We start from the raw sequence: 23,009 nt of genomic DNA, 5'->3' as shown, positions 1-23,009 counted from the left end.
AAAGAGACATTTGCATTTCTATGGGAAAGTTCGGTCTGTCTGGTGTCTCCCTCTGGTAGCAGATAGAGGGAGAAGGAGGCAATCTCTGGAAACTGTGGTCATGGAGAAGGCAGGGCTCGAACTGTGCTCCCAGCCCCAGCCTTGGTTCCCCTGCTTTGCATGGTGTCCTCCCAGATGCTTCCGTATAGGAAGAGGTTGGAAGATTCAAAAGGATCCGATCTGTTGGCCTCCCCCTCAGAGTCTGTCTGTAGGTTTGGGTGGAGACATCATTGTTGTGTTAATTACGGGCTCCAGGTGATTCTCAGTGAAGCCAGCGGTGAGCAGGAGGTTTTTCGGCTTATTTTACTAGTGGAGAGGGGGCTTTGGCTCCTGGAGGGGTAAGAGGGTCTCTGCTTCGCGAGTCTGCAGGGTTAGGTCCATGGAGAACAGGATTCCTACACTGAAGCCGAATTTGTGGGCTCTGTGGGAGGGGAGACGCCCCTGAAAGCAGAGAAGGAAAAGGCAGGGATTGCTCTTCCTGCAGGAGCTCACGGTTTCTGACTAGCTCCTGACACAAAGGCTAGGAATTTGGGCCTTTTCTGCATTTTAGGATCCTGCCGGTAGCTGAGCCATTTTCGGGTGAAGAGGCTCTGTTGGCGATGTTAAAAGCAGTTCTTGTGATGCATCTGTGGTTTCTCCGCAGAAACCTTGTGAGAAAGAAATCTTGAGAACGATGCGAGAGCATAAATGGCTGGGTGCTCCGTAAGTCGTGAGTCCCAGTGGTCATGTCATCCTTTTCCCTGGAAATTCCTTGTGTTTAGAAATTGTGAATCTTGATTTCTGTAGCTCTGATGTTTCTTCCTTATATTTGTACCTATTTTTAAAACCTTTTCAGAAATAATACTCAAAGTTAGGTCTTTAGAACCCATCTCCCCAGTATCCCAGATCCTTCTCTGCCTTCTTAGAACCTGCGTTCCAATAGGACACCAACCGTTGTCACTTTGAATTAAGTAAAGTCCGGTAAGTATTGAAAATATTTCCTTGGGACATCAGCGGAGGAAAGCATTTTCATTTATGTCCCATGGGAATGCTTTATCAGCTCTGTGCATCCCAGGGTTAAGAAAATGCATAAATAAACAGGATGGATAAGAGATCCAGAATCACTCAGAGAGTTCGCAGGGTAATCCCAGGGAGTGAGTCGTGCTCCCTAAAATGTGAAAAACAGGGGTGCCTGGGTGGCTCAGTGGGTTAAGCATTGTGCTCTTGATTTCTGGCCAGGTGGTGATGAACCTGGTGGTTCTCTACTTAGTGTTCCTGGGGGTGTGCAGGGAGTGTAAGATCATCACTGTTTCTTCGAATGTGTACTTGTGATGAAGTCCCAGAACCTAAGTCAGGTTCGATGGGGTGAGGAGGTTCGGAGCCGACGACTAAAGAAAGAATTCTTAAGACGTCGTTGGTGCAAAATGGTGGTTTATTAAAGCACGGGGACAGGACCCGTGGGCAGGAAGAGCTGCTGCCCGGGTTGTGAGGGTGGGCATGTTATATACCCTGCGGCTGGGGGGAGGTGGTGAAGGGATGGGAGGTTTCAACAGAGTTTTCACATGTTAGGGAGGGCCTACAAGGTGCGGGGGTGGGGGAGGCCTTGACCTTATGGCTTGATCAATGTCGTCTTTAGGTCAGGCACTAACATCAAGATAGTTGGGAGATTCTTGGTGGGGTATTATGATCCTGCTGTCATTTACATTCTCTTCTACCTCAGTGTCCTCCAGTTTATGGTGGGGAGGGAGACATTAGGGCTTCAGGAACCGAGAGTTATTTGCCTCTGGAAATTTGTGCTATTGATAAGGTAACCTCCCTGTTTAGGTCTCTAGGACATCTGTAGAGCAAGGGAGATTCCTGTTCTGCAGGATTGCGATCCCTGCAAGTTAACTATTTATCGTTTTATGGCAGTCAGGGGTGTCTGAGGGATGCTACACATAGGGAGGGGGCAGGTGGAGAGGGGGTGCAAGGCGCCAGATTTTGCTTTGTCCTCAGCCAACCTCCTGCTCCCTCATCACTTGTACTACTTTTGCAAGATTTCTCTGGTGCTAATGAGTTCTGTATTAATTGTAGCTGAGATGTACAGGCAGTCATGAGATCTAACCTGAATGCAGCAGTTTGCCCTTATGTGATGGTTCTAGAACCATCCATAGAGACCATAGAGACCATAGATAGGTCAGACTTCTGGGCTCCAGGTGAACATTTTTTGCTTCTATCCCTCATCCTAGATGACTCAGAAATAAGAGCTGCTCCCTTTCTGTCATTCTGTGTGTTTGTGTTGACAATGTGAATAAAAGACAAAAATCATCATGGGTAAAAGATTTATGTACCCTATCATTGAAAATGTTTCTTAAAGTAGTCGTCATGACAAGTTTCTATTCTGTCACTTTTCCTTTGGGAGTAACCACTTTCTAAATCTCTGGGTGTGTCCTTGAATGTACAATGGCAGGTCAGTGCTGGGTGAATCAGTTCTTGTTTCCCTCGTTCTTCTCAGGTTTGACCCCTGCTATGAACACTGCTTTAGGGTCTCTCTGCATAACGGCCTCTGTGTCATTTTAGAGTGACTCTAGGTCACAACACCTTGGTGAAAACTTAATCCCTTGCATGTCACTGGATGTTTGACAAAATATTCCTATGAAAATAGAATAATGTGTTTTTTCTCTGAGATGGTTATTACACATTTTCCCTTCATTTATGATCAAGTGTTAGGAGCTCTCTAGAAACTAGGAAATGGTGAGAAAGGATTGTTTTTGTCTTTCTGGCTTTGCCAGTAGAATCTATAATTGGTATAAAACCCACTCAGGCATGCTTGGGTGGCTCAGTCGGTGAACTGTCCGACTTTGGCTTGGGTCATGGTGCCATGAGTCCTGGGATGGAGCCCTGTGTTGGGTTCCCTGCTCAGGTGGGAGTCTGCTTATCTCTCTCCCTTTGCTACCGGCCCTCTATTCTCCCCCCAGCCTTGTTATTTCTTGTGTGAGCACGCGCTCTCTCTCTCTCTCTCTCAAATAAAAAAAAATAAAAACCAGTTTAAACAAACAAACACACATTTCTGTTCCAAGTCCTCCAAGAATTCCTCCTCAGAGTTCTACCTCTTTCTTACTCCAAAACGTATCCTTTGGTGGTTGGGCTATTGCTCTCTTAGAAATGCAGACTCACATCCCAACCCAGTCCTCCAGAACAGAATTTGTATGTATATAAGATCTTCCCTGCTCTCTTAGAATTTAATAAGTACATTTGTAACCCACTAAACCATCCCACCTAAGAAGCAGACACTACTTACACTGTATGATGTTAACATGGTATAAAAAATGTGTATGCCTCTGTTGATGCCTTCGTATGCCTGTGTTGATGCCTTCGTTTAACAAGTTGTTTTGGATGAACACACAGTATTATACTGATTTTGTGGGTCCTCTTACCTCAAAGCCAGAGAATACATTAGCGCCTCTTACTGAGTTAATAATTATCTTCCTGTACAAAGGAGGATAGTCTTGAGGGCAGAACAAGTTGTCCTAATAAAATGGGACTAACATGGGTTCACTGCTTGGTGAGTCACAGAAAGTACACAGGGATGAGGTGATGGTGGTCACACAGTGGAAACTTGATTTGCCTTTAAAAAAAAAAAAAGGCGGGGTGCGTCACAGGGAATAAGTTCCAAATAAGACACTGACAGAGCAAGGGGGAAGGATTTCCTGTTACTTGGGGTTAGGGTGGATGTTCAGAAAGTGGAGTCTGGGGCGCCTGGGTGGCTCAGTGGGTTAAGCCGCTGCCTTCGGCTCGGGTCATGATCTCGGGGTGCTGGGATCGAGTCCCACGTCGGGCTCTCTGCTCAGCAGGGAGCCTGCTTCCTTCTCTCTCTCTGCCTGCCTCTCTGCCTGCTTGTGATCTCTCTCTGTCAAATAAATAAATAAATAAAATCTTTAAAAAAAAAAAAAAAAGAAAGTGGAGTCTGGTCTTGTGTAGAGCTGGGCAAAAGGTGACACAAGAGTCTCAAGAAAAAAACTTCTCAGGCCTCTGGGGGGCTCAGTCATTAAGCATCTGCCTTCATCTCGGGTCACGATCCCAGGGTCCTGGGATCGAGCCCCACATCGGGCTCCCTGCTCCATGTGGAGCCTGCTTCTCCCTCTCCCACTCCCCCTGCTTGTGTTCCCTCTCTCGCTGTCTCTGTCAAATAAATAAAACTTAAAGAAAAAAAAAAACACAAACCACTTCTGCACATACTTTGTATGTTATGTACATGATCTTTGAGTTCCTTTTTGGGTGGAGATTTTAATACTAAAATAAAGGGAGCTCTATAAATCACTCCATGGGTTACCCCTTGGTACATCTGCTTAGGTGTGAGTCTGGGCTTAAGCTTAAACTGGGCCAGCCTAAGCTCTTCCTCAGGACAGTTTGTACTTTTGTTGGATAGTTTCCTTTTGTTTTGCAGGAGACGGTGGGGGAGGGAGGTTGAATGAGGTAAAAGATAAGGTGGAAACACGAGGGTAAGTAAAATCTGGGTTAGAGGTTAGAGGGTACAAACATGTAACCAGAGAAGGTCAGGTCTTGGGTCTGGCTGGTGACATTAACTCCTTTCATCTTGGGGACCATCGTGAAGTCTGCCAGTGGCCACTTGGTGACTGTGGTATTTATTGCAGGGACAGCTGACCTTCAGAAATGTGGCCATAGAATTCTCTGAGGAGGAGTGGGGACGCCTGACCCACACTTAGTGGCAACTGTAAAGGGATGTGATGTTAGAGAATTATGGACACCTTGTCTTCTTGGGTGAGAATAAGTCCTTCCAGATTTCCAAACCCCACTCCGGGTTTTGTTCCTTCTTGTGAAGACTGTGTCTTGGAAGATTCCTGTGTGAGTGACTGGAATTCAGATCCAGGCAAAAGGGGAGGGTATGTGATTTGGTGAGTGCTGTGAAGTGTGTAAACCTGGTGATTCACAGACCTGTACCCCTGGGGATAAAAATATATGTTTATAAAAAATAAAAAATTAAAAAAAAAAAAAAGGGAAATAAGTTGGGATTTGTAGATGGAGAGAGAAATCTTCATGATGTGTCCTTTTCAGCTCTAGCTTCCCCTTCTTCATCACTTCTGTAGATTCCTGGTCATTCTAAACACTGAGTGGCATAAAATGGTTCTGCCCACGTCTTCTACTCCAGTTTCCACTCACTGTTGTGTAGGTGGTACGTGGAAGTGGAGGTCAGGACGTGAATGTTGGAAGTACCTCCCGTGTGTTCTAAAGGGGCTGTTGAGCAACAGGATGTGGGAAATGTTTTTCTAGAATTCTGCAGTTTCCTCTCTTCTCTACCAAGCACAACTGTGATTGAAAGAATCTCCAGTGATACTCACTTTCTTTTTTTATAAAAAACAGGCCTCATTACATCCAATCCAGACTTTGTCTCCTTTTTAGAACAAAAGAAGCAGCTCTGGGATGTGATAAGAAAGGAGACAGTAGTCATCCATCCAGGTAGGTGGGAATGAATGAAGTGGGTGACAGAGGTGACGTCCAAATGTGAAGGAGGAGATTTCCTTGAATGGAGATTAGTTTAGGAAGCCTGGTGGTGCTGGTCTCCCTGTCACTGAGGGACATCTGCTATCCAAGATTATCAGGCTGTTACATTCTCTAGGGATTCTCCTTCAGCTTGAGTGCTGTAGTGAGGGCGAGGCAACTGCCCTGGGAGTGGGAGGGCCTCCATGATCTGAGAGCTTCTCCATTGCCATGAGGGACCCAGGGAAGTCACTTTATTTCTAAAAACCTTAGTGTTGAGTCCTTTGTAAGTTCTGTTTTGCCTCATGGGAGGTACATTTGAGGGTAGTGGTGGGCATAATGGGATTTGGTGCAGAAATGCTGGGAGCACTGGAGACAGACATCCCATGTTTTCTTGATTTATGCTTTCCAATGTTATGGAGGCTTTAATCTGAACTATACAAAATTGAGACTCAGTAGCATTATCAGATCAGAAAGTACCTCCCTGAAATGACAAGGTCTGATCCTTTACTCCCTTTCAAAAGTTGGTTTTACTTCATATGAACTTGATCCTGGTATCTCCCCTGCCAGGTAAGTTCTGTATGAACTAATAGTAGAAATGTTTCCACTCTGTATTCCATTCCTCAGTGGTGAAGTAATGTAATGTATGTTTGTTTCCTAGAATTCATACCTAAATAATGCCATGGGGGGCTAGAACGTTTGGAACTCAACATTTGTAGCCTATAATACAGTCTCAGTTGTTGCTTTATTTATTAATAATTGCATCATTTCATAATTTCATTTTATATAAAATGACTATTTTATATAAATATATATGTTTATATTTATATATATACAAATATAAATAAATATAGTTATTGTGACTTTGCCATGTGTTTTTATTTTTTAATTAGTTGTTGTTGAGATTCATTTCTTTTTTTTTTTAAGACTGTATTTATTTATTTGGCAGACAGAGATCACATGTAGGCAGAGAGAGAGAGGAGGAAGCAGGCTCCCCACCTAGCAGAGAGCCCAATGCAGGGCTCGATCCCACGACTCTGAGATCATGACCTGAGCCAATGGCAGAGGCTTAACCCACTGAGCCACCCAGGCACCCCGAGATTTATTTCTGATGTTTCTTAAATCCCAAATCCTGATAGGACATGGGCATTTGCTTTATAAGAAGTGAGGTAGATCATTAGTATAGTCCCCATGTTTAAGAAAAACTTCTGTTTATAAATGTAGTTTTAGATCAGGGAAGGTCAGTCATTAGATTTTTGTTCTGCTTTCTTCAGAATATACGTGAATTCATCCAAATACTTATGTAAAGTCTTTGTCAGTATATTTTAGGTATTTTTCATCTGGAAATGAAAGGATTTTGCTTGCTGTTCTACAGAATGAATTATACATTCTGCATCAAAAGAGGACTCTGTTAATAACATGATATATTTTTAATGTCTTGTAAGTCCTTATTGGTAAAATTTTTCATTAGATGTTTTTCTGGTTGATATTAATGACTATTCATTGCAATTTGACTATCCGTGAAGACATGCCAATAATTCCACTGCTTGTTTTTTATGGGGTCACAGTCACAGTCTAAAAATACAGTTACATGGTGGTTTTCTTTTTAAATAACTCATCCTTTTTAAGTAAAATGTTTTGGATTAAATTTGGACTTACTCTGGTTTTGCAATTCCATGATCATGTGCTTCTTTTTGTCTTGGACTTCCCATATCACAAAGTCATCTGGGTTTCCTTTTTACCTGTTTTATTTTATTATATTATTATAGGGTGACAATTTTTAACTCAATAGATTTTAAGACAATGTGAGTTTTCCTCAAATCTAAATCACTTTTAGGCCCTTTGCCAAAAAATTATGTATGTATTGGTCTGTATCAATATTACGCATACATACTATGTTACTCCTCTTGCGTAGTTCATTGGTCAGTGGTCAGTGTATGTTGTATCATGTCTGTGGAGTTGTCATAACAATAGAATTCATTTCATCATCTATTGGTGAAATTATATTTTCCTTGCATGAGAGAAACACTTTCTTGAACTGAAAGTAATTTTTGTAAAGATTTTATTTATTTGACAGAGAGAGAGAGATCACAAGTAGGGAGAGAGTCAGGCAGAGAGAGAGAGGGAAGCAGGCTCCCCACTGAACAGAGAGCCCGACACAGGGCTGGATCCCAAGACCCTGAGATCACCACCTGAGTCAAAAGCAGAGGGTTAACCCTCTGAGCCACCCAGGCTCCCTAAAGATAGATTTTCGAGTAACAGCACCAACTAAGAGGAAGCACATATATGTATGTATCACACCTGTGTCTTCAGAAGGAAAAGGAATATTGGTTCTGAGGAGAACATTTCCAGGTTTCAAAACTGATGATATCCTAGCAAGCAAAAGTATTATATATTCATGTTAGGAATAGTACGGAACTGGGGCGCCTGGGTGGCTCAGTGGGTTAAAGCCTCTGCCTTCAGCTCAGGTCATGATCTCAGGGTCCTGGGATTGAGCCCCAAATTGGGCTCTTTGCTCAGCAGGGAGGCTGCTTCCCTTCCTCTCTCTGCCTGCCTCTCTGTCTACTTATGATCTCTCTCTCTGTCAAATAAATAAATAAAAATCTTTATAAAAAAAAAAAAAAAGGAATAGTACGGAACTTATAGTTCCTAAATCTCGAGTATCTTGGTTTGAGACTCTCTGCATGTAAATCCTATCTTGTGTACCTGGGTGTTAACTCTTGCAGGATCCACTCTGCTTCTCTTCCAATCTGCATAATCTTAAAATCTCAAGGATTTTAAGAACAGTTTGCATGAAATGACTTGGTGTTCAGAATTTAATGTGCACATGGGAGTAATTCTCCAGGGAGCATATGATATTCCATGTAGTTTAATTGATAACATTCATTCTTTTCTTTGTGATTGGAGAAGTAATCTTCCTTTCTTGGAAGTGACATCATCCAGGTTGCTCACTTCACTGTAACAGTTTGATTTGGTGAAAACGTAGAGACTTCAGGACGCCTGGGTGGCTCAGTGGGTTAAACCTCTGTCTTCTGCTCAGATCATGATCCCAGAGTCCCAAGATCGAGTCCTGTATCGGGCTCCTTGCTCAGCAGGGAGCCTTGCTTCTCCCTCTGCCTGTCACTCCATCTGCTTGTGCTCTCACCCTCTCCCTCTCTCTCTGTTAAATAAATGAATCAAGTCTTTAAAAAATGGGGGGGGGAGGAGTGATGATATAGCTCAGGGTAAGAGATGAAACACATCTAGGCTAGAGCTTTGGCACGAATTCTTCATGTGGGAGAGGACCCTTGAACAAGGCTGTGCTACTGACTGAATTTAGAAATGTAAATTTTTCTCGTTTCCTTTCCAAATCATCTCCAGTTCTTCTGTCTCCTTATTTCCATTCTGGTGATGTGTAGGCATCAGAGCTGACCTTCCTTTTTATGCTATGGAGGCCCCATCGTCACTGCTCTTTCCTCCCCCAAGTCACACAGGCTCTTGTAGCTCATTAGAAGTACCATGGGGGGCGCCTGGGTGGCTCAGTGGGTTGAAGCCTCTGCCTTCGGCTCAGGTCATGATCCCAGGGTCCTGGGATCGAGCCCCGCATCAGACTCTGCTCAGTGGGGAGCCTGCTTCCTCCTCTCTCTCTGCCTACTTGTGATCTCTGCCTGTCAAATAAATAAATAAAATCTTTAAAAAAAAAAAAAAAAAAAAAGAAGTACCATGGAATTTTCTAGTTTATTAGTAAATCATTGGTAACAAGATAATTTGAGGCCATATCTCAGATTTAAATACATTGTCATTACCACTTCATTGGAAGCTTTGGAAAACACCATCAGTGGGCCACAGGATTGATTTAGACACTTGGCACTGAGAGAGTTGTGAGGACAGATAAAAAATGATGATGACCTAGTTTGAGAGGAAGAGAAGTCCTACAAAACACCAAATATGGAGAATTCTTGATGTGGGCAAGTTCTGTAGGGAGCTCCCTTTGGTCACTGCAAGGCCTTCGGAAGCTACTTGTGATGAGCAAATGTGACAGAGATGGGGACTTGAGAATGGTGGGGATTTTCTAGGATTCAGAGAAGTAAGATGCTTTCTTCACGGATTCATGAATTCCTTGGTTATAAGGGAATCATCAGCAGTGACCATTTCTGCTTCAGACAGCCTACCCAATTTGGGGGCTAGCTGTCCCTATGTTGTTTCACAGCCCATGCTGTCCCTACAGTCCTCCTAACCTGAGTGGAAAGAGGACTTGCATCAGTTGTAGAAACTAATCAGATTAAGTACATGTTATCCTCACATTTAACATTGGAGGGATAATAATGCATTTTTCAATACCTGTTACTTTGTGGTCAGGTCTACCAAGAAAAGACTGATGTGTGGGGCACCTGGGTGGCTCAGTGGGTGAAGCCTCTGCCGTCAGCTCCTGTCATGATTTCAGGGTCCTCTGCAGGGAACCTGCATCCCCCTCTCTCTCTGCCTGCTTCTCTACCTACTTGTGATCTCTCTCTCTGTCACATAAATAAATAAAATCTTTTTTAAAAAGTTGAAAAAAATAAAAAAAAAAAAAGAAAAGACTGATGTGTATGCATAGAAAAGAAGATGTGTATTTTGTGTTATGTATACAGTGAGTAGATAGGTGTTCAGGCCTGATAGAATGGCTCAGACACACTAAAGTGCACTCTCATCTTTTATTTCTTCTCTGCGATATGGTCCTCCCTCGGCATTCTGTTCATACTAGCTCTCTAATGGCCCCAAGATACCTGCTCCTCCCCACCACACACACACCAGGCATCAGTCCATGTTGAAGACAGCAAAGGAAACAGTGTAAGTCTGTTTCCACTTAAGAAATTTGAATTGATGCCTCTTCGTGTTCATTCAGGGAAAGCCATCCTCCCCAAGGCCTACTCCACCATGCCGTTGACCAGAACTCTGTCATAGGAGTCAGTCTAAGTAGAAATGTGGAAGTGTAGCACAGGTGGACATAGAGATGTTTGCAAATGGCTCTTGCTCTGTGAACTGGTTCACAGCATCTGAGAGAAAGGTAATCACACTTTGCACTGAAACTGTTTTTTAAAAAGATGCTAAAGGGACGCCTGGGTGGCTCAGTTGGTTGGTCGACTGCCTTCGGCTCAGGTCATGATCCTGGATTCCTGGGATCGAGTCCCGCATCAGGCTTCCAGCTCCATGGGGAGTCTGCTTCTCTCTCTGACCTTCTCCTCGCTCATGCTCTCTCTCACTGTCTCTCTCTCAAATAAATAAATAAAATATTTTAAAAAAAAGATGCTAAAATTTAGAGCATCTTTAATCTTAATGCACATGGATTTTATGCTGCATGCAAATTGAATGCTGATGAGCTCCTTAAGCCTGCAATTATTTATGATCTAACGGTAAAAATCATCATCAACAGATTTACAGTGAAAATGGTGGATGCCATCTCAATATAATACATGACATGTATCAATGTCTTGTGTGTATGTCATAACTTAGTTGATAAAATATTTACATAAGTGCACATTCATTTTAATTATATTACCTTTATACAAGAATGCGACCAGAGGTGTGTTTGGGGTGATTCCAGAAAGCTCAAGGAGAGTATTGAGAGAAAGCAGAGATGGAAAAGAAGGAAGCCAAGATAGACTTCATTAGAGTCAGATTAATTTATGAAAAAAGAAAATGTGTCTTGTGTATGTTGTGTGTGAGTTGTCTAAGTGTATGTCACAACAGTAGCATGATCACAAGCATAGAGGGATTCTGAGAGTGACTTATCTGTGGATAACTCTGGGATGACCCATGACATTTCCTTCAGAGGTAATCAGATTTTGCCTGCATCAGAATCACCAGGACAGTTTGAAATCTTGGATTGCTTTGCCTATCCCTATATTACCATGTCAATAAGTCTGGGGTGTAACTCCTGAATTTCTTTTCTTACGCATTCTCAGGTCCCTGTCCAGGGAACAGATGCTGAGAACCAGTGTCTGGGGACACATTTAGAGCTCAGTGCCTCAGGAAGGGTATTAGCCTATGCAAAATGTAGTCAGGGTACAGGTCCATAATCTCCACGTGTGAAAGTGGACTCCTGTGTGTGCTGGGCCTTCCCTGTGTTTTGACTTTGGACACCTGACCTCTGAGTCTTAAGTAGTCAACCGGAAAGCCACTCAGGCTACATGTGTGTGCTTTGAGCTGGAATTTTCACTTTAAAGTCCCAGTTTAGGGAACCTGCTCCATGTGAGGGCTTCTGGTTCAACCGCTACATGTTGAAGATGAAAAAGAATGCAAGCATGAGTCACCTTCTGGAAGAGCATTGGACCAGGGTGCCTCGTGTTGATGTGCAGGGTATCCAGGGTCAAACCCTGAGTCTACCAATATTGAGATAGTCACTCAACCTTCTTGTATCTAAACCATTACTGCCAGTAAAAGGACAATAACATTAGCACTAACACACAGAATTAAGGATATTAAATACATTAAAATAGATAAAGCAACTGGCACCTGAGTGGCTCAGTGGGGTAAGCCTGTGCCTTCAGCTCAGGTCATGATTTCAGGGTCCTGGGATCAAGCCTTGCATTGGGCTCTCTGCTCAGCAGGGGGCCTGGTCCCCACCCCCCCCTTCCTCTCTGCCCACTTGTGATCTCTCTTTCTCTATCAAATAAATAAATAAAATCTTAAAAAAACATATAGATAAAGCATTAGTAACCATGGGACATACATTGTAGGTATTATGCAGAGGAATATGTGAGACTTCGGTGAATATTTTAGATTTTATTTTTCATGAAAAAGGTAGCCCAGCAGTCCTGTTCCATGCTGAATGCTCTCCATTTGAATGTAGCTTTTGAACCTCAGAAGAAAGCTGAGTAGACTGCATGCGTGTGAAAACTACAGTGGTCTGTCTGGTCCAGATGGTCCCTGGAATCCTGCGGAATTGCTCACGCTGCTATCTGTACCTTTCCCTTTACTGGAATGGAATGAAGGCACCTTTGAGAGGTTTTAGCCTCAGTCATCTGTCATTCATTCTAGAGGTATCCCAGGGACCATGGCAACTTTTAGTTTAAACATTTGCAGTAATTTGGTTGCTAATGTTATTTTCTGTGTTCACAGAGGGTCAGATATGTACCCATTGGCAGCTGTGGGCCCGAGTGTTTTCCAAGCCAGTGCTGGCATGTCCCCGGTCAGGTGGATCCCCAGGTTATGTACAGACGTTGGCAGGACTGAAGCCCATTCTCTGTTGCAGAAAGAGTACAGTAGGTTGGGCTCTGAGACCGCCCCAGTTCACTGTTCAACACAAGTTCACTGGTCATCCTGCAGAGAGACGTTATGCTCCACACTTGGGCCATGTTACTGGCTTGCTGCTCTCCTCAGTAGCCATATGACATGGGCTCTGTGCTCGCCCAGGGCCTATGTTCAGGCATCCTGATATGATAGCAGCGGAAGCTATGGTCAGCAGTGGAAAGTGACTGCCTGTTTGCAGGCCTGCCCAGACAGAGGGATAGAATGTCCTTAATGCTCTAGTGCAGTGTGTTGGCAATGACCAAACACAAGCCTAGCTGGTGACAAACCTTGACCAGGAAGTTCCATCTAGCCCTGCACATGAGCAGAGTCCCTGGGGTCTCTCAGTGTGTCTGCAGGGCGGGACACAGTCTAGTCTGGCAGTCTTCCAAGATCTGATCACCTTTTTATTTTTTTAAGGTTTATTTATTTGTCAGAAGGAGCATAGGTGGGAGGAGCTAGGCAGAGGGAGAGGGAGAAGCAGGCTTCCCGCTGAGCAGGGAGCCTGATGCAGGGCTCCATCCCAGGACCCCGGGATCATGACCTTAGCCAAATGAAGGCAGACAGTTAACTGACTGAGCCCGAGGTGCCCTTGATCACTGGTCGTTGTAGCCCTGCCCACCTTGCCCGTGTCTGTGAGGTCCTCTGGTCCAGCACCAGATTCCTCCCAGGGTTCCCCATGACGTGAGATCTCAGTTGGCCACCCAGAAAGGGGCCTGCCATTTGGGGAATGCTGGATGCCCATGGGGGTTTTTCTTGGTGGAGCAATTGTAGTTTGTTTTGGTCCTTCATGGTAGGGCTGTGCTGGCCATAAGGAGGAGCCTTGTAATCAAAGTGAAATCACTCCTCTTACTTTTTTAATGACCCTCTTGGTCTCTGGGATTCAGGGGCTACTTTGGCCTCACCACTGAGTACTGAGAGTTGCCATGGAGGTCTGATGCAGACAGGTTCTAGTTTGATGTCGTCATCCCTCTGTGATGGATGGTTTTGTGTTTCAAGCTAAACATATTTCTCTATATGCCAGTGTTTATGTGTGTATATTTTTACGTTTCTGTATATAAATATGCACACAAATGTTTGTCATCCATGAAGTAGAATATTTACATAGTGTAACATTTGATATTGACAGGGATAAACTCCTTTCATGCTAAAGATTATACAATATGCATATTGTGAAGCTGGTTATTTGATTGGTTGTGGAATATATTTTTGTTCTGTTTTGTTTTTTGATTTTATCTTGTGTTCTAGTTAATGCCTTTTGATTTTATCTTGTGTTCTAGTTAATGCTCCAGGAAAACTCCAGTGAAATATATTCAAGCAGAGTTTACTGTTACCGTTAATATTTTTTTTATTTATGTCCAGTGTTCCAGTGGAGGTTGGGTTTGCATTTACTGAGTTGTTTTATGTTTTTCCTTAGACTTTATCTATTTTTTTTAACTCTTTGTTTCTTGTGTTTCCTTGTGTTCATATTTAAAAAAATAATTCTACAGTTCATTCTTTGTGACCATTCTGTTTCCAGTAACATACTGCTTCAGCTAGAAATAAAAGCATGCATTTTTTTTAAAGCATGCATTTGAAATCTAGTCACAGTGTGAAATTCCTTCCTACTTTAATTTCAGTTTGTCAGTATATGTATATTTTTCATACTTACATCTATGTTTTTGATGATATGGCTTTTGTTTCTATTTTTAATTTAATTTTTTTTAAAGATTTATTTATTTATTTGACAGAGAGAGATCACAAGCAGGCAGAGAGGCAGGCAGAGAGAGAGAGGAGGAAGCAGGCTCCCTGCTGAGCAGAGAGCCCGATGCGGGGCTCGATCCCAGGACCCAGAGATCATGACCCGAGCCGAAGGCAGCGGCTTAACCCACTGAGTCACCCAGGCGCCCTTTAATTTAATTTTTAACAAATTATTTATTGGGGCATCTGGTTGGCTGAGTTGGTTAAGCCTCTGCCTTCAGCCCAGGTCATGGTCTCGGGGTCCTGGGATCAAGCCCCACATTGGGTTCTCTGCTTGGTGGGGAGCCTGCTTCCCCCCTCTCTCTGCCTGCCTCTCTGCTTGTTTCTGATCTCTGTCAAATAAATAAACAAAATCTTTTTTTTAAAATTTATTTATTTATCAGAGAGAGAGGGAGAGAGAGCGAGCACAGGCGGACAGAATGGCAGGCAGAGGCAGAGGGAGAAGCAGGCTCCCTGCGGAGCAAGGAGCCCGATGTGGGACTCGATCCCAGGACGCTGGGATCATGACCTGAGCCGAAGGCAGTTGCTTAACCAACTGAGCCACCTGGGCGTCCCAATAAACAAAATCTTAAAAAAAAAAAAAGAAAGAAAGAAAGGTCACGTCACATGTACAGATCACAAGCAAACAGCTTCATGGAATATCACAGACTGATCTCATCTGTATAAGCCTTTGAGGTCATGAAACACAATATTGTCCTCTGAATCCCTGTTGAGGTCTCAGTAACTTTCCCCCTAATCTCAGCACCATTTCAGTGTCTAAGGCAAGGGATTGCTGTGCTCCCTTTTTTACTTTGTGGAAATATCATCAGGCAATGGGGACTCTTGTATTCGGCTTTTTTTTCTTTCTCAGTATTTGTGAATTGGTTGGTTTTCCTGCATGTTACTGTGCATCATTCATTAGAGTGGAGCAATCCCGTTCCGTTATGTGGATACCAGCCGCCTCATTCTATTGTTAACAGGAGGGGGGATGGTTCTCTGTGCAGGCCTGTCATAACTAGTACTGACGTGTAAAATCTATGATTTGTCTTTCAGTGGAACATGTACACATATCTGCTGGCTGTTTGATGTGGGACTGGAATCTGGGTACTTAGGTTAGATATGTTCAGTTTTAATAGATACTACCAAACCCTTCCCCCCAAAACTTGTACCATTGTTCACACACACCAGCAGTGATTCCTAGGACTTCTGGCTTATCTGCGTGCCTTCTAAAACTTGGTAGCTTATGTGATTTTGGTGTCGGGCTTTGGGTTAGCAAGTGATGTTACCAAGTTGTGGTTTTATTTGCTTTTTTGTTTTGTTGTTACTCTCTACTAGTATGAAGTTGGGTATTAACCTATGGATAATCTCTTTGTCAAAGTGTCTTACTTATTGTGCCCCTTTTTTTCTGTTATGGTATTTTTTTCTTTAGTCTTTGTAGTTCTGCATATATTATGAGAATGAGTTCTTTGTCTCCTCTCTCACTGTACTTCTATTTCTATCTCTTAAGATTGTGATGCAAAGAAATTCTTAATATTTTTGGAATCTAATTCATCATTTCATCCTTCATGGTTAGTTTTTTTTTTACTGGTTTCAGAATTTTCTTCTTATAGCAAGCCCAGAGAGATAGAATGATTTGTGTTTCTCTAAACACCTCATTATTTTTACAATTTCAATCAGAAGTGTATTAAAAATCAATGTGCTATATGGTTTCTGCAGTTACTGAGGTTTTCTATTCTTTTTTCCCCCCACAACATCACTAACATATTGAAATGTATTCTGAAAATGTACTGTAGTTTCTTTGCAGTTGCTTACACAAGTCGTTTCTTGTGACGGATTCCATTGCCATGATTTTAGACCTAACGACTCTTTGATTTCTCTCCATTCTTCATGTGTCTCTAAAGAGGCACAAAGCGTGCTGTGGGGCTCAGTCCCAAAACCCTGAGTTCACGACCTAAGCCAAAATAGATGCTTACCCAACTGAGCCACTGATGCAGTCCCACCCATGATATTTATTTTATTTTACTTTTTATTTTTATTTTATTCATTCATTCATTCATCCATCCATCCATCATTTATTCATTCATTCATTTATGGAATTTAGAACTGTGGAATTGAAAATATGGGCATAAGTTGCACACTTGTGAAAAATATAGAAACTTAGACCCAACCCAGAAATCGGAATCAGAATATGAATTTTAACAAGGCCTCAGTTGATTGTCATACACAGTAACATTGGAGAAATATATGTCTAGATCATCTAAACTCATCCCTTATTCTGTGCTTATCTTTATATCTGTAGTATATTATTTTGATAACTGTGACTTTACAGTATGCCTTAAATCATGATGTGTGCTGTTCATTTTCCAGATTATTCTGGGTATGTGTTATCCTGTGACATCCATGTAAAGTTAGGGTGCATTTTGTTCTTTCTGCAAAAAATAGCATTGGGAATTTGATAGAGAGTACATTAAATCTGCAGGTCAATTGAAGTTTTATTGATAGGTCAATAGTCTTAAGTATTTGAGTGGAGATACATCGATGTGTTTCCACTTATTTCTTCTTTCAATTCCTGCACACTATTTTATAGTTTTCATTGTTCCAGATTTGATATCATTATGTTGAATTATAAGCATTTTATTTGGGGGGATGTTCCTCTGAATGTATTATGTCTTTACTTTTGGAATTCTTTTTTATGTAGAAACAACAAATTTTTTATGTGTTGGGTTTGTATTCTTCAGTGTTTTAAATTTTTTAAGTTTACACAGGTTTCTTTTTCTTTTTCTTTTTAAGATTTTATTAATTTATTTAACAGAGAGAGATCACAAGTAGACAGAGAGGCAGGCAGAGAGAGAGAGGGAAGCAGACTCCCTGCTGAGCAGAGAGCCCTATGCGGGACTCAATCCCAGGACCCTGAGATCATGACCTGAGCCGAAGGCAGTGGCTTAACCCACTGAGCCACCCAGGCGCCCTTTTTTTATTTTTTTAAAGATCTTATTTATTTATTTGACAGACAGAGATTACAAGTAGGCAGAGAGAGAGGGGGAAGCAGGCTCCCTACTGAGCCCAATGCAGTGCTCAATCCCAGGACCCTGGGATCATGACCTGAGCCAAAGGCAGAGGCGTTAACCCACTGAGCCACCCAGGCCCTTCTTTTCACAGAGCTCTAACAAGGATTCCCAGGAGAGGAAAATGGCCTTGTAATAGGGGGCGCTAGACACATCACATCTAAGGAACACAATTAGATAAAACCAAATCACCCTCAGTACTCCAGAAATGGCCATGAAGACTGACAGATCATACTCCCCAAGTTACAGGAGAGAAGACGCCACATCATAGATGGCAGAAAGTTTGGAGACATGGTTGAGGGAGGGAAGAATTACAGTGCTATGGAAGGCAGGCATCCCTGATTGTGGGGAAAGTGGTATGACAGAGGGAAAGCACAGGAGGATGTTTCTCCAAAGCCCCTGGTGTGCAAAACAAGAGGGGTTGAATTTCATGAGTTCTTGGAACTAGCACAGAAATCCCTTGCCTAGAGTTCTAAAGGTCAGCAGACTTGGCTGGGATAGAGCCAAGAAGGTGTTGTGCTACTCCTGGAGAGAAGGAAGGCAAGCAACCTGGGTACAGACAACCTGCAGACAGAGATCAGAAGAATGACTGGGGGACACAGTGGGAAGAGTATTCACTAGTCTAGGCGTGTTTCCCTGTGAGGAAACATTCAGTGGGATATGTGTCTAAGAACACAGGAGTTAGATGGCAGCATTTCCTTCTCCTGCCCTGTAGCATAATCTCAGAGCAGTGTCCCAGTGTCCCAGTCAGTGAGGACATTGGCTGTCTGGCTTGCTTCCTAAGCCCCAGTCCCCTGTGCTCTGGTTGGACTGACCATCTCAGTCTAGCTTACCTCAGGCCCAGAAAGGTGGGCCCCTGCCCACACCACATCTCCTGAGCAGAGAGTTCTGCACAACCTCCGTTCTGGTGGAGGTGATTTCAGGTCTCATTTCACAAGCAGACCAGAGCTCACCTAGGTAAAACTGACCACATTCAGACCAGAGAGCAAATACTGTCTACAGAAGGCAAGGAGAGCCTCTGCAGACCACTGACTAGAAGGATGTAGCAGGACACATCACTGGCTTTTCTAACACAGAGAGGAAGGCAGACTTAGACAAAATGCCATGATGGAAGAATTTATCCCAAAAGAAACAAAAAAATACGGCCATGGTCAGAGATCGAAGGGAAGCGGTTGTCAGTAACATACGCAATGGAGAATTAAAGGCAACAATCATAGGGATACTCACAGGTTTGAGAAAAGAGTGCTGAGAACTTTACCACAGAGGCAAGAGTTAAGAGGGGAAAAAATGGAGCATATGGGTGTCTCAATTATATCTGATTCTTGGTTTAAGCTTAGGTAGTGATTTCAGGATCCTAGGAGCCAGTGTCAGTGTCGACATTCAGTGTGCTACTTGATACTCTCCCTCTCCCTCGGTAGCTCCTACTCATGCTCTTTCTCTCTCAAATAAATAATTTTTTTAAAAAAATAAATGAGATTAACAATGCAATAAATGAGGGGCGCCTGGGTGGCTCAGTGGGTTAAGCCGCTGCCTTCGGCTCAGGTCATGATCTCAGGGTCCTGGAATCGAGTCCCGTATCGGGCTCTCTGCTCAGCGGGGAGCCTGCTTCCTCCTCTCTCTCTCTGCCTACCTCTCTGCCTACTTGTGATCTCTCTCTCTGTCAAATAAATAAATAAAATCTTTTAAAAAATTTAAAAAATAATAAAAAAATTAAAAAAAAACAATGCAATAAATGAGATTGAATACAGGATTGATGCAATAAACAGCTAGCTGGAGGCAACAGGGGAAGGACTTTCTGACCTCAAGGACACAAAAAAGGAAAATAATCTGAGCAAGAGAGAGATTTGACTTAGGGAACTCAGTGACTGCATCAAATGTTGTAACATCCCTAGGTCTTGGGCTTTTCTGTGCTGGGAGAGTTTTGTTTCCAAATATAACTTAAATTCCTGTTTCTGGTGTAAGAAGAGTTCCCATTTATTTGGTAGAGGGTAGATAATTCAGATTTAGTGACTTGTGCAATTTTAGGAATTATCTATTGTTGTTATTGTTTTTATTCCTAAGTTACCTGATTTGGTAGTATATAAATGCTGACCAAGTTAAAGCACAGCCAGTTTTAGTATTTCGGGTAAACTGGGCATTTCATTCATTGTTCTGTTACTATTCTCGTCTCTATTTTATTTATTTCAGATTTATCTTTGTTACTTTCTTTTTTTTTTTTTTAAAGATTTTATTTATTTATTTGACAAAGAGAAATTACAAGTACACTGAGAGGCAGGCAGAGAGAGAGAAGGAAGCAGGCTCCCTGCTAAGCAGAGCCCGATGCGGGACTCGATCCCAGGACCCTGAGATCATGACCTGAGCCGAAGGCAGCGGCTTAACCCACTGAGCCACCCAGGCGCCCTCTTTGTTACTTTCTTGTACTACTAAATTTCATCTAAGTTTTTTCCTTTCCTTGTTTCTCATGGAAAGTTAAGTTTTTCTTCTTTTTTTCTTTTTTTAAAGATTTTGTTTATTTATTTGAGAGACAGAGATCACAAGTAGGTAGAGAGAGGAGAGGAGGAAGCAGGCTCCCTGCCAAGCAGAGAGCCCAATGCGTGACTTGATCCCAGGACCCTGAGATCATGACCTGAGCTGGCGGCAGATGCTTAACCCACCAAGCCACTCAAGCACCCTTCCAGCTCTTTTTTTTTTTTTTTTTGAATTAATTTTTTATTTTTTATAAACATATATTTTTATCCCCAGGGGTACAGGTGTGTGAATCACCAGGTTTACATACTTCACAGCACTCACCAAAGCACATACCCTCCCCAATGTCCATAATCCCACCCCCTTCTCCCAAACCCCCCCCCCCCAGCAACCCTCAGTTTGTTTTGTGAGATTAAGAGTCACTTATGGTTTGTCTCCCTCCCAATCCCATCTTGTTTCATTGATTCTTCTCCTACCCACTTAAGCCCCCATGTTGCATCACCACTTCCTCATATCAGGGAGATCATATGATAGTTGTCTTTCTCTGCTTGACTTATTTCGCTAAGCATGATATGCTCTAGTTCCATCCATGTTTTTTTTTTTTTTTAACTCAGCTATGTATTGCATAAAAAAATTGGAAAATGGAAAGTGTTGTAGACAACATTTAGCAGAAATAAACAATACAAACAATAGAAAAAGAGCACAGAAAAATTAAATTAGGATTCTTTAGGGTCTTTTATAGATCATATCTTCTGTGAACACAGATAATTTTACTTTTTCTTTTTTTAGTTTGGATTCTTTTTATGGGGTTTTTCTTCCCCAGTTCTGACTAGAATGTCCAGTACCATGTTGAAAGGCAGTGGTAGTGTTACTTCATTACCTCATTTCTGATCATAGAGGAGAAGCTTACAATCTTGACCTATTGAATATGTTGGATTTTTTTCTATTTGGTTCATTTCAGTTTTTTATTTTTTTATTTTTTTAAAGATTTTATTTATTTATTTGTCAGAGAGAGAGTGAGCGAGAGCCAGCACAGGCAGACAGAGTGGAAGGCAGAGTCAGAGGGAGAAACAGGCTCCCTGCGGAGCAAGGAGCCCGATGTGAGACTCGATCCCGGGACGCTGGGATCATGACCTGAGCCGAAGGCAGCTGCCTAACCAACTGAGCCACCCAGGCATCCCGGTTCATTTTAGTTTTATGTTTAAATAACCATCCTTCTAATTTTACGCTCATGTGGCACTTTTTCAGATTATTTGAGATGCAGGAAGGGACTTGTGCTAGAACATGACAGTATCACAGAATTATCTATTAGGGTATGTGGTCAGTATGTTGTGTTCCAAGGTAGGGTGTCCATGGAAGAAGGAAATTCTGATGATTCCTTCCCAGCCATCTTTGTGACACTCTCTGATTGACTGGAAGCTTGTATGTTACAAATCATCAGTATATTCATCTGAAAGTAGTAAGTTCAATGAGTTTCCTTTTTTCTTATTTGATATCTTTCAGCCAAATCTTCACATGACATTCAGAATTTCCTGCAAAAGCCGAGCATAGAAGCTTCTTTCCAAAAAGTGACGATGTGTAGATACAAAAATAGTGCTCTTGAAAATGTATACTTAATGACAGACTGGGACGGTAATAGAGAGAGGGAAGGGCATCACGGATACCATGAAGGACGTAGCCCATCTGAGGCAGCGGCATTTAATAAGACTCAAAATGACCCGAATAGTGAAAGATATAAAACATCGTGGAAAACCTCCCTTTTTAAGTCAGCTGTTTCCACAAAGCAGTGTGTTTCTGTCATCAAGAGCTCCATTCAAGTATTCCAACACAGCTCTTTGCAGAAAGACAGTTTGGACAATCTGGAAAGTTATCTAGTCTGTGCTGAAAACAATGATTGGAACCATTTTCAAAACGGGATTGGACTGACCCCATCAGATACTTCTGAAAATCAGAGATTGAATAATGAAGAACAAAGTGCTAAGCGGGATCCATACGAGAGAGGCTTCACTGAGGAGTTGACCCTCCAGAATGACCAGAGCCCTTCCAATGGAGACAGCAATGCTCAGTGCCCTGAATCTGAGAAAACACTTAACCAGGGCTGCAGTGTTCAGAGACGTGTGAGGACTCAGTTTTCAGAGAACCAGTATGAATGTTATAAATGTGGGGAAGTCTTTCATCAGAGGTCTAACCTTATTACACATGAGAGTATCCATTTGGGAGAAAATCCTGATGAATCCAGTCAGTGTGAGAATGGTCCTCAGCAGTCCTCCAATATTGGTGATGATCAGAGAATTCATGAGGCCAAAAACCCATTCAGATATGCTAAACGTGGTCCCACATTTAGTCAGTCATCAAGACTAAGTAGAAAGAAGATGATCCCTAGTGGAGAGAAAACACCCATTTTTAAGGGATGTGGTAAAGTCTTTGACTGGCACTCAACCCAATCTCAGCATCAGCAAATGAGTACTGAAGTGAAATCATACAAATGTGAAGAATGTTGTAAAACCTTCAAGTACCGCTCATCTCTAAGGAAACATAGGCAAATCCATACTGGAAAGAAACTCTATGAATGTAAAGAGTGTGGCAAAGTTTTTAAAATTTGCTCAACACTTGTTCAACATCACAGAATTCATACTGGAGAGAAACCTTACAAATGTAAGGAATGTGGTAGGTCCTTTAGTCAGCAGTCAAACCTTACTCAACATCACAGAATTCATACTGGAGAGAAGCCTTACAAATGTAAGGAATGTGGTAGGTCCTTTAACAAGCAGGCACACCTTACTCGACATCACAGAATTCATACTGGAGAGAAACCTTACAAATGTCAGGAATGTGGTAGGTCCTTTAAACAGCAGGCATACCTTACTCGACATCACAGAATTCATACTGGAGAGAAACCTTACAAATGTAAGGAATGTGGTAGGTCCTTTAACCAGCAGGCATACCTTACTCGACATCACAGAATTCATACTGGAGAGAAACCTTACAAATGTCAGGAATGTGGTAGGTCCTTTA

The 23,009-nt window shown here is 42.4% G+C and overlaps 1 protein-coding gene across 1 annotated transcript in view; it reads left to right on the top strand.

The window, feature by feature from the left end:
• Nucleotides 1-21,568: 21,568 nt before the first annotated feature.
• Nucleotides 21,569-23,009, top strand: part of LOC132005848 (zinc finger protein OZF-like) — a 2,263-nt gene continuing 822 nt past the window's right edge. Inside the window, exon 1 of the mRNA XM_059383358.1 lies at nucleotides 21,569-22,572. Coding sequence (XP_059239341.1) covers nucleotides 21,569-22,572 — 1,004 coding nt within the window. The remainder of the gene's footprint in view (nucleotides 22,573-23,009) is intronic.

This window comes from Mustela nigripes, chromosome 17 (genome assembly GCF_022355385.1).
Source record: "Mustela nigripes isolate SB6536 chromosome 17, MUSNIG.SB6536, whole genome shotgun sequence".
Taxonomy (NCBI): domain Eukaryota; kingdom Metazoa; phylum Chordata; class Mammalia; order Carnivora; family Mustelidae; genus Mustela; species Mustela nigripes.
Note: the sequence above shows the minus strand (reverse complement) of the source record. Positions and strands in the feature narration are given on the sequence as shown.